This window comes from Haliotis cracherodii, unplaced genomic scaffold (assembly GCF_022045235.1).
Source record: "Haliotis cracherodii isolate W230 unplaced genomic scaffold, xgHalCrac1.p SCAF_28, whole genome shotgun sequence".
In the NCBI taxonomy this organism is placed as follows: Eukaryota; Metazoa; Mollusca; class Gastropoda; order Lepetellida; family Haliotidae; genus Haliotis; species Haliotis cracherodii.
The window spans coordinates 3,707,979-3,720,043 of record NW_027266284.1 but is presented as its reverse complement, the minus strand read 5'-3'; the positions used below and the strand labels follow the sequence as shown (position 1 = coordinate 3,720,043).

Below are 12,065 nucleotides of genomic sequence, written 5' to 3'. Positions count from 1 at the left end.
GATCCATGTTGGATGCTATGAGCAATGATCCACGCCGGATGTTGTCAGCAATGATCCATGTTGGATGCTATGACCGATGATACATACTGGGGGCCATGACTGATAAACCACAGGGATGCTATGAGCAATGATTCATGTTGGATGCTATGAGCAATGATTCATGTTGGATGCTATGAGCAATGATCCATGTTGGATGCTATGGCCGATGATACATACTGGGGGCCATGACTGATAAACCACAGGGATGCTATGAGCAATGATTCATGTTGGATGCTATGAGCAATGATTCATGTTGGATGCAATGAGCAATGATCCATGTTGGATGCTATGACCGATGATCCATACTAGGGGCCATGACTGATAAACTGCAGGGATGCAATGAGCAATAATTCATATTGGATGCTATGACCGATGATCCATACTAGGGGCCATGACTGATAAACTGCAGGGATGCAATGAGCAATGATCCATGTTGGATGCTATGACCGATGATACATACTGGGGGCCATGACTGATAAACCACAGGGATGCTATGAGCAATGATTCATGTTGGATGCTATGAGCAATGATTCATGTTGGATGCAATGAGCAATGATCCATGTTGGATGCTATGACCGATGATCCATACTAGGGGCCATGACTGATAAACTGCAGGGATGCAATGAGCAATGATTCATGTTGGATGCTATGAGCAATGATTCATGTTGGATGCAATGACCGATGATCCATACTAGGGGCCATGACTGATAAACTGCAGGGATGCTATGAGCAATGATTCATGTTGGATGCAATGAGCAATGATTCATGTTGGATGCTATGAGCAATGATTCATGTTGGATGCAATGAGCAATGATCCATGTTGGATGCTATGACCGATGATCCATACTAGGGGCCATGACTGATAAACTGCAGGGATGCAATGAGCAATGATTCATATTGGATGCTATGAGCAATGATTCATGCAGGATGCTATGACCGATGATCCATACTAGGGGCCATGATTGACTACAGGGATGCAATGAGCAATGATCCATGCAGGATGCTATGAGCAAAAATTCATGCAGGATGCTATGAGCAATAATCCATGCAGGATGCTATGAGCAATAATCCATGCAGGATGCTATGAGCAATAATCCATGCAGGATGATATCAGCAATGATCCATGCAGGATGCTATGAGCAATAATCCATGCAGGATGCTATGAGCAAAAATTCATGCAGGATGCTGTGAGCAATGATCCATGCAGGATGCTATGAGCAATAATCCATGCAGGGTGCTATGAGCAATACTCCTTTCAGGATGCTGTGAGCAATAATCCATGCAGGATGCTATGAGCAATAATCCATGCAGAATGCTGTGAGGAATGATCCATGCAGGACGCCGAGAGCAATGATCCATGCAGGATGCTATGAGCAATAACCCATGCAGGACGCCGAGAGCAATAATCCATGCAGGATGCTATGAGCAATGATCCATGCTGGATGCAATGAGCAATAATCCATGCAGGATGCTGTGAGCAATGATCCATGCAGGATGCTATGAGCAATACTCCTTTCAGGATGCTATGAGCAATGATCCATGCAGGATGCTATGAGCAATGATCCATGCAGGATGCTATGAGCAATGATTCATGCTGGAGTCCATGAGCAATTATCCATGCAGGATGCTATGAGCAATAATCCATGCAGGATGCTATGAGCAATGATCCATGCAGGATGCTATGAGCAATGATCCATGCAGGATGCTATGAGCAATGATTCATGCTGGAGTCCATGAGCAATTATCCATGCAGGATGCTATGAGCAATGATCCATGCAGGATGCTATGAGCAATGATCCATGCAGGATGCTGAGCAATGATCCATGCAGGATGCTATGAGCAATGATCCATGCAGGATGCAATGAGCAATGATCCATGCAGGAGGCTATGAGCAATGATCCATGCAGGATGCTATGAGCAATGATTCATGCTTGTGTCCATGAGCAATGATCCATGCAGGATGCTATGAGCAATGATCCATGCAGGATGCTATGAGCAATGATTCATGCTGGAGTCCATGAGCAATTATCCATGCAGGATGCTATGAGCAATGATCCATGCAGGATGCTATGAGCAATGATCCATGCAGGATGCTGAGCAATGATCCATGCAGGATGCTATGAGCAATGATCCATGCAGGATGCAATGAGCAATGATCCATGCAGGAGGCTATGAGCAATGATCCATGCAGGATGCTATGAGCAATGATTCATGCTGGAGTCCATGAGCAATGATCCATGCAGGATGCTGAGCAATGATCCATGCAGGATGCTATGAGCAATGATCCATGCAGGATGCAATGAGCAATGATCCATGCAGGAGGCTATGAGCAATGATCCATGCAGGATGCAATGAGCAATGATCCATGCAGGAGGCTATGAGCAATGATCCATGCAGGATGCTATGAGCAATGATTGATGCTTGTGTCCATGAGCAATGATCCATGCAGGATGCTATGAGCAATAATCCATGCAGGATGCTATGAGCGATGATCCATGCAGGATGCTATGAGCAATGATCCATGCAGGATGCAATGAGCAATGATCCATGCAGGATGCTATGAGCAATGACTGATGCAGGATGCTATGAGCAATAATCCATGCAGGATGCTATGAGCGATGATCCATGCAGGATGCTATGAGCGATGATCCATGCAGGATGCTATGAGCAATGATCCATGCAGGATGCAATGAGCAATGATCCATGCAGGAGGCTATGAGCAATGATCCATGCAGGATGCTATGAGCAATGATCCATGCAGGATGCAATGAGCAATGATCCATGCAGGATGCTATGAGCAATGATCCATGCAGGATGCTATGAGCAATGATCCATGCAGGATGCTATGAGCAATGATTCATGCTGGAGTCCATGAGCAATGATCCATGCAGGATGCTATGAGCAATGATCCATGCAGGATGCAATGAGCAATGATCCATGCAGGAGGCTATGAGCAATGATCCATGCAGGATGCTATGAGCAATAATCCATGCAGGATGCTATGAGCAATAATCCATGCAGGATGCTATGAGCAATGATTCATGCTGGAGTCCATGAGCAATGATCCATGCAGGATGCTATGAGCAATGATCCATGCAGGATGCTATGAGCAATGATCCATGCAGGATGCAATGAGCAATGATCCATGCAGGAGGCTATGAGCAATGATCCATGCAGGATGCTATGAGCAATAATCCATGCAGGATGCTATGAGCAATGATTCATGCTTGTGTCCATGAGCAATGATCCATGCTGGATGCAATGAGCAATGATCCATGGAGGATGCTATGAGCAATGATCCATGCAGGATGCTATGAGCAATGATTCATGCTGGAGTCCATGAGCAATGATCAACAACCTGGTTGAACGATGGTTAGCATCATTTCACAAACACCTGGTGTCACCACTATTTGATAGAAGACACATGATATAGTCAGATTCGTAACATGGACGCTTTTAGAAAAATCTTCTGATCAGTATGAAACGGGTTTTGTCGTTTTATAGTGCACGTTGTTGACAACGATTTCCGGTATACCTCTCCAATTTCTCCAGGAAGATCCACTCTGGACGAGACAACTGATGTCAGTAAATGTAGAGCTTGTCTGTCGCTAATTTTATATCTGACTAGGTACATAACTGAGACCCCGATATCTGGCCGTGGAGACCGGACACATTACTGCCAATGTATATAACGTTTCACTGTCGTTTTAAAGTCACACGCGCAATATTCCAGCTGAGTGCGACGTTAAACAACAAGCAAACAAATCTTATTCACTGCCATTTACTTTTTTATGAAAACTGTGAGTGTCTGGTGCTACTGGTAGGGCGAGACATGCTTACCTTATAAGCGAACACTCGGTGTCATCACCTACGGCGTATAGAATCTGTTCCAGCAGATATGCGAGAGTCACACTTTAGCATTGACGTTTTGAATGTATATATCCATGAGTTATATACCACAGGAAGCCAGGACTGAGTGAACACCCGAATATTCATTCTATCAAGTTGTTGTGCATATTGTAACCCAATTACAATTATCTGAATGAGGAAAGATGTTTGGCTTCATAGTGGCAACTGGTGATGTATTTTACCAGCGCTTCAAAAAGAAAATGTGGTGTATACTTCTGATAGTGAAAGTCTGAATTCGGCTGAATGTCATTGATAGCTTTCATTTGTTGTCATAACAACAGTATCCGCTATTGAAACGAAGCCCAGCACACATTTCCATAAGTTGTCGATCTCGTTATAATCAGATCTTTGACTACGATATGACACCTGTCTGAGCTAAGAGAAATGTCGTATCGGAGTCAAAGATCTGTTTTTAGTTAGATCGATAACTTGCGCGACTCGGCTCGTCGTAAAAGCACAAAAGTGTGTTAATGGATATATCAAAATCCCTGTCAGAACTTAAGCAGCATATACCTGTTCAGATTTCCTTGCTGCCGCTCAAATTAACGGAGCAAATCAACGGTTTATATTTTTTCGGCACACCCATGGAGAGTTGATTGCGACAATATACTAAACATATATTAAAACGAAAACTTTCCCGTGAATCTCCCTCGAGGAAAGCATTATAATTCTTGCTGTGTTATCATCTCGGATGTTTACTTAACTAGATTTAGGCAAATTGATGGAGTATAACCAGCTCATGGTTCGGTGAGAGAAATTAATAGTTTATGTTAACGCATCATGTTTCCAGTATCAATGCAACATTTGAAAAGACCAATCTGTTCCTGTCAGTTGGAAGAACCCAGAGACAGCGTGTCAGCTTTTCGTTGTAATATAGTGAGTGAGTGAGTTGGGTTTAACGCCGCTTTTAACAGTATTCCAGATATATCACGGCGTGTCAGCTTAATGTGGGAGGAAAGCCCGAAGTGATGCAGGTCTCAGACGTTTACCACTTCGGTGAAACCCACGAGCACAGGTATGGTGCTGACAAACCTAGAAACATAACCGGGGCAAATCGGGATTCGAACCCACGATCATATGCCCAAGGGATGCAACTCTGCACAGCGAATCGCGGCGCCTTAGACGACTGGGCCACTCGTGCCCCCTCGTTGTAATATAGATATAGATCGAAAGGAAGTATGACGGTTTATCATTTTCGCGAAGCACATTGATCTGGCAGTGTTAAGAGCCAACTGTCACACTTCTATACGATCTTTGTTCTAGAATTTAATGACGTATAGAGAACCGATTAAGTTCATTGTGTTGGATATGGCCTGTCTGATGTCGGTCGACACAAATATATTATCTGGCAATTAATTTATAACTAAAGGTTAGAGTTTACGTCAATCTCAGGTAATCCCATTAAAAGACCTTGATAATTAACCTTTGATTAATCATATGGGTGGTTTGTATACTTAAGTTGAACACTGGAAGCCGACTGCGAAGTTATTGCAATTTTGTATATGTTGATGTGTAAATATATGTGTTACACACAAGAATGCAAAAAAATTGTTTATTTGTTTATTCAGCTCATCGTTGCATTGTTTAAGGAGGCTGTGTGACAGCCTGTTTAATATTCCTCTCCTTCCTCCTCGCCCTCGCCCTCAACTGAGTCGACTCCAACCTCTTCATAGTCCTTCTCCAGAGCAGCCAAGTCCTCACGGGCCTCGGAGAACTCTCCCTCCTCCATACCCTCACCCACGTACCAGTGGACGAAGGCACGCTTGGCGTACATCAGGTCGAACTTGTGGTCAAGACGAGCCCAGGCCTCGGCGATAGCTGTGGTGTTGCTCAACATGCAGACAGCTCTCTGGACCTTGGCCAGGTCACCACCGGGGACAACAGTTGGTGGTTGGTAGTTGATGCCGACCTTGAAACCAGTGGGACACCAGTCGACGAACTGGATGGTTCTCTTGGTCTTGATGGTTGCAATTGCAGCGTTGACGTCCTTCGGGACGACATCACCTCGGTACAGCATACAGCAGGCCATGTACTTTCCGTGACGGGGGTCACACTTAACCATCTGGTTGGCGGGCTCGAATGTGGCGTTAGTGATCTCGGACACAGAGAGCTGCTCATGGTAGGCTTTCTCGGCGGAGATAACTGGCGCATAGGTAGCCAGAGGGAAGTGGATACGTGGGTAGGGCACCAAGTTGGTCTGGAACTCCGTCAGATCCACGTTCAGGGCACCGTCAAATCGGAGCGAGGCAGTGATGGAGCTGACGATCTGACCAATGAGTCGGTTCAGGTTGGTGTACGTTGGACGTTCAATGTCAAGGTTGCGGCGGCAGATGTCGTAGATAGCCTCGTTGTCGACCATGAAGGCGCAGTCGGAGTGTTCCAGGGTGGTGTGAGTGGTCAGGATGGAGTTGTAGGGCTCCACAACGGCAGTAGAGACCTGAGGGGCGGGATAAACGGCAAACTCAAGTTTGGATTTCTTGCCGTAATCGACGCTAAGACGCTCCATCAACAGAGAGGTGAAGCCGGAGCCAGTGCCGCCACCGAAGCTGTGGAAGATGAGGAAGCCCTGGAGTCCAGTGCACTGGTCAGCTAGCTTCCTGATTCGGTCAAGGACGAGGTCCACGATCTCTTTGCCGATGGTGTAGTGGCCACGGGCGTAGTTGTTGGCGGCGTCCTCCTTGCCGGTGATCAGCTGCTCGGGGTGAAATAGCTGGCGGTAGGTGCCGGTACGGACCTCATCTGCAGAAGATAAGTTGGGGGAGCCATGAGATGAGATATGAGTCCGATATCGGATGACCTTTGCACAAAAGGAAAATGAATACCGAAACACACTAACTGATAAATATACAATGAACGTTTTGCTGATCAACCCTTAAAATTACGCATCACTTGTGTTTGTTTTTTTTGTATTTTGAAAAATTCCATACCGACAACAGTGGGTTCGAGGTCGACGAAGACGGCCCTGGGGACGTGTTTCCCTGCTCCAGTCTCGCTGAAGAAGGTGTTGAAAGAGTCGTCCCCACCCCCGATGGTCTTGTCTGAGGGCATCTGACCATCAGGCTGGATGCCGTGCTCCAGACAATACAACTCCCAGCATGCATTGCCCATCTGGACTCCGGCCTGGCCGACGTGGACTGAAATGCATTCCCTCTGTAAACAAGAATTAATAATTAAAATTAAAACATACCGACTACCGACCATGATTCAGATTAATCTAAATAATCTGTCCAATTAAAAACACGAATAATTACAAAATCTTGAAATAATATCCATTTCAACGTACAATGATCTGAAGCACCCAGTTACTGAAATTACTGAATAGTTAATATTTGGGGCTGATCATTTAAAAAATATAAAATAATTCATTTATTTTTATTTTATCTTATTATATTTTATTTATTTATTATTATTATTATTATTTTTTTTTTTTTTGGGGGGGGGGGGGGGTTGGAGGAAGCTGGTAATTTGTATCGAGATTAGATATTTAATCAGCTTCGGCTACAAAACCTGATATTCTTTGATTTAAAAAATTTGAGCCTGACTATTTTAAACGGCATATTCTTATTGTTCAACAGACTGCAGCATAATTATTCATTTCAAGACTTTTGGGGAAATCCTAGCACTCTAAGAATATCAAAAAGGCACTCCCTTAAATAGAAAAGCATCTGACTTAATCACTCTCAGTACGTAACACATCGCCCAGAACAAAATCAGCTGGGCAGGTCGTTCGTGTCAAGGTGCTCTGTAATTAAGCTTCTATTCAATTATTCACGATCAAACGACCTAAGGCCTCCCAGTTCGGAATGAAATTAGTATAACTTTCCATTATGCCGGCGTATATAATTAGCCCTTGGTCGGCGAGGCTGTACTTAGATCAACCTTGGATCTCATTAGATATTGTGCGACCGGCTAAAATTCCCTTTGTTGTGAAAGAAGTGGTTTTCATTTCCTCGTCCCTCAGGCGACCCCTGAAGCCGCAGTCATGTGGGGCTTTAGGCATGGAAACGAAATCTTGTTTTGGCCGACCTGCGGGGACCATGTCATGATAATTGTAATACATTTCTGTATATACTACCTTTTTTTAATATTCAACTGTTTTTTCCCGATGGGTCTTTGAGTAAAGAGTTGCTTGTTGACATATCAATAACACTGATGTCTCACGTCCTGACATGTTTCAATTAACCCTTTTAATGTTTTCACAACATTTGAGAACACCCCTGCACAATGCACCTGACGGGAGGCTGCGGGCCAACTTGCATTGTGTGGCTGACCTATTTCAGGTTTAAAACCTGTGTGAATGGATTCAAGGAAACCGACTCAAACTGATTTGAAGCTTTTTTAATTCAGATTATCAAACGTCTTTCTAAGGACTTTGTAATGCTAACACTGGAATATGACGTCAATCTGGACCAACTATGGAAATATCGTGTACAGGTACTGCAATAGCGACAGTAATGTGATACCCCCAACGGCCACGATTAATTGTGAACCAATATTGTTATAGCGGGTGTATGGTGAGTGTTATGTATAAAACATGTATGACCAACGACAATATCCACCCAGCGTTCCTGAAGCCAACAATCTGACTCCGATGTTGAAAGAGGGAACAGGTAAGCTAACGGTGTTTGTTCAAACTGGCTCACACAAAGACAACTGGGCGGGAAATAGCGTCACGGGCTACTTGAATTGCACTTGTCAGAGCAACGTGGCAGATGGTGGTTTGTGACAACGTGAGACTTGAAATACATTTATATAACTTTTGATGTACATTTTCCTTGGTTGGTGAAGGCATTTTTAAATTTAACCGGAAATCACACTGAGGAAGATCACTGACATTGTGTCATCAACGTTAAAGACATTGTCATACGTTATTGTCATACCTAAAGGTTATGACCCAAGAAGGACCATTGCATTAGAAAGATTGATTAAATTAATTTACTTCCAAAACGGCATTCCGATATATCTATCGATAAGGGCTTCTAGATCCTGTCGTAATTAACCTATTAGCGAATTAACTTTCAAATGGGATAAATTAAAGATGTATTTTTTAATGTAAAAAAACCTCCAAAATATAATTGTCTACTTACCATTTTTGTTGTTGCGAGTTAGCGAGGAAGGTAGAGGACAGTTAACTAAGAGCTTTACTCTCACAGAGACCTTGAAGTGGCTGGACGGAGAGGCGCTTGTGATCCGGGGCTAGGAGGGGCGCGCTTTTATCCACGGCTTTGTTTACACTACGTATCGAAGGACAACCGGCAATACCGGTGATCACGTGACACGCGTTGCTCGGGATATTGGATCATGTTTTCTACCTGTTGCACGCAATCTCGCTACGTTCGGGACCTAGTAAACCTGCGTTTTTCATTGATTGGTCGCAGGTAATCGTCTGCCAAGGTGTATATAACGTATTTAATGGGGCTTTCTCCGTGATGTTTTGTCGCAATTGAGATATTCCAGAACAATATTTGTTGATGTGAGTTTTCCTACTCTGTTTGGTCCAATATCCCTCCACGACTCTATAACCATACAAACGAATTAATGTACCTGAGTGTATATTCCATTACGGAGTTGCCTGAATGGATTTTGATTGTATTTTTTGTCAAACATGAGATGACACGGGGTGCTGATTATCTAATATACTTTTATCACAACATACCAGCATGTACATGGCGTTGGTGCAGTATTGAAATATTCAGAGGAGTCTCATATTCTCATACAACTGACGAACGTTGTATTGTCCATGGAGTTATTAACAGACGGAGGTGTCTGTGTTAGTTTTGTTGTCGGAAGATGACGCGTGAACGGAATCAGGCTCTGTGTTGACAATCACTTATATATATATTTGTCCCGGTTTGGAACTGATATTTGAAGGACGTTTGGCAATTTCTAATTCACAAAAGAAACGTTAATCTACGCTTTTAAATTAGCGTATTCTGACAAACGTAAAATGTTTTGATTTACAAATATGAGCACCTTGCTACAATGTATTTTGTGGCAGCAAATTCTTTTATATCAACAGTCTGAAGCATAATCATATTTTTCAAGAATTTTCAGTGACAATTCATTTGTTTCGATAAAAAGTACCAGAATTACAGGGTTCGCTGTACAGTGGACGCTTTCACTTTGAACGGTACGTTCCACATTAACGAGGGTTCGCAATACACTGGACTCTTCAGGCACGTTGTGTGAGAATATGATAACTGATTAAGCTACCAAAATTATTTATTTGGCAACATGTCTTAAATATATCAAAGCAGTTTCAGACAGGGACTGCACTTGTATGACAGAGGCAGCTTATGCTAACAGGACCGCCAAGCCAGGTGCTGTATACCAATGTGTTTGTGCAAAGGACATGAACTAGTTTCAAGTTAGCAGGAAGCTGTGTTGTTTAGCCGCGATCGTAAGAACTGCGCACATCTTCATATTGTGTCATTCATGACATTTTCTGAGCTGTGGCGTTGAAGTCAATTAATCACAGTATAGATTAAATCTCTTCACCTGATCTCATCTGATAACCCTCTTTGGTTTATTATTAATGACGGAAGCTCAAATAGTCATTGCCTGCTCACCTTAGACGCCTGTGCTTGAGCTTGCATGCGTGCTATCTTGGGTCAGTAATAAAAGAAGCAAGCCTACGCGAGTGGTATAACGGAATCTGAAGGTTATAAAACAAGATAAGGTACAAGAGGGTACCGTTTCACACGAAGCAGGGTACTGTATAACACAGGACAACAGGGGCTACCGTATAACACAGGGCAACAGGGGCTACCGTATAACACAGGACAACAGGGGCTACCGTATAACACAGGGGCAACCGTATAACACAGGACAACAGGGGCTACCGTATAACACAGGGCAACAGGGGCAACCGTATAACACAGGACAACAGGGGCAACCGTATAACACAGGGGCAACCGTATAACACAGGGGCAACCGTATAACACAGGGCAACAGGGGCAACCGTATAACACAGGGCAACAGGGGCAACCGTATAACACAGGGCAACAGGGGCTACCGTATAACACAGGGCAACAGGGGCTACCGTATAACACAGGGCAACAGGGGCAACCGTATAACACAGGGCAACAGGGGCAACCGTATAACACAGGACAACAGGGGCTACCGTATAACACAGGACAACAGGGGCTACCGTATAACACAGGACAACAGGGGCAACCGTATAACACAGGACAACAGGGGCTACCGTATAACACAGGGCAACAGGGGCTACCGTATAACACAGGGCAACAGGGGCAACCGTATAACACAGGACAACAGGGGCAACCGTATAACACAGGACAACAGGGGCAACCGTATAACACAGGACAACAGGGGCAACCGTATAACACAGGACAACAGGGGCTACCGTATAACACAGGGCAACAGGGGCTACCGTATAACACAGGGCAACAGGGGCAACCGTATAACACAGGACAACAGGGGCTACCGTATAACACAGGGCAACAGGGGCAACCGTATAACACAGGGCAACAGGGGCTACTGTATAACACAGGACAACAGGGGCTACCGTATAACACAGGACAACAGGGGCAACCGTATAACACAGGACAACAGGGGCTACCGTATAACACAGGGCAACAGGGGCTACCGTATAACACAGGGCAACAGGGGCTACCGTATAACACAGGACAACAGGGGCTACCGTATAACACAGGGGCAACCGTATAACACAGGGCAACAGGGCTACCGTATAACACAGGGGCAACCGTATAACACAGGACAACAGGGGCAACCGTATAACACAGGGCAACAGGGGCAACCGTATAACACAGGGGCAACTGTATAACACAGGACAACAGGGGCAACCGTATAACACAGGGGCAACCGTATAACACAGGACAACAGGGGCAACCGTATAACACAGGACGACAGGGGCTACCGTATAACACAGGGCAACAGGGGCAACCGTATAACACAGGACAACAGGGGCTACTGTATAACACAGGACAATAGGGGCTACCGTATGACACAGGACAACAGGGGCTACCGTATAACACAGGGCAACAGGGGCTACTGTATAACACAGGGGCAACCGTATAACACAGGACAACAGGGGCAACCGTATAACACAGGACAACAGGGGCTACTGTATAACA

General features: G+C 44.6%; 2 protein-coding genes across 2 annotated transcripts; one reads left to right on the top strand and one right to left on the bottom strand.

Annotated features, from left to right (window-relative positions):
* Window positions 1-5,494: 5,494 nt before the first annotated feature.
* On the bottom strand, window positions 5,495-9,160 carry LOC139473346 (tubulin alpha-1A chain-like). The gene is made up of 3 exons (XM_071255874.1): window positions 9,036-9,160; window positions 6,876-7,098; window positions 5,495-6,687 (listed from the first exon to the last, which is right to left on the bottom strand). The coding sequence occupies exons 1-3, from the start codon at window positions 9,036-9,038 to the stop codon at window positions 5,558-5,560; spliced, it is 1,356 nt and encodes a 451-aa protein (XP_071111975.1). The 5' UTR covers window positions 9,039-9,160; the 3' UTR covers window positions 5,495-5,557.
* A 1,068-nt stretch (window positions 9,161-10,228) lies between these two features.
* On the top strand, window positions 10,229-11,755 carry LOC139473325 (uncharacterized). The gene is made up of 2 exons (XM_071255852.1): window positions 10,229-10,273; window positions 10,895-11,755. The coding sequence occupies exons 1-2, from the start codon at window positions 10,229-10,231 to the stop codon at window positions 11,753-11,755; spliced, it is 906 nt and encodes a 301-aa protein (XP_071111953.1).
* The last annotated feature ends 310 nt before the right edge of the window (window positions 11,756-12,065 follow it).

Bases quoted from the DNA above. Each gene is read 5' to 3' on its own strand.
- LOC139473325 (XM_071255852.1), top strand. From the start codon at position 10,229: ATGACAGAGGCAGCTTATGCTAACAGGACCGCCAAGCCAGGTGCT. The intron at 10,274-10,894 runs GTATACCAATGT...CGTATAACACAG, and splicing joins GGACCGCCAAGCCAGGTGCT to GGCAACAGGGGCAACCGTAT.
- LOC139473346 (XM_071255874.1), bottom strand. The intron at 6,688-6,875 runs GTATGGAATTTT...TATCTTCTGCAG, and splicing joins CCTCGAACCCACTGTTGTCG to ATGAGGTCCGTACCGGCACC.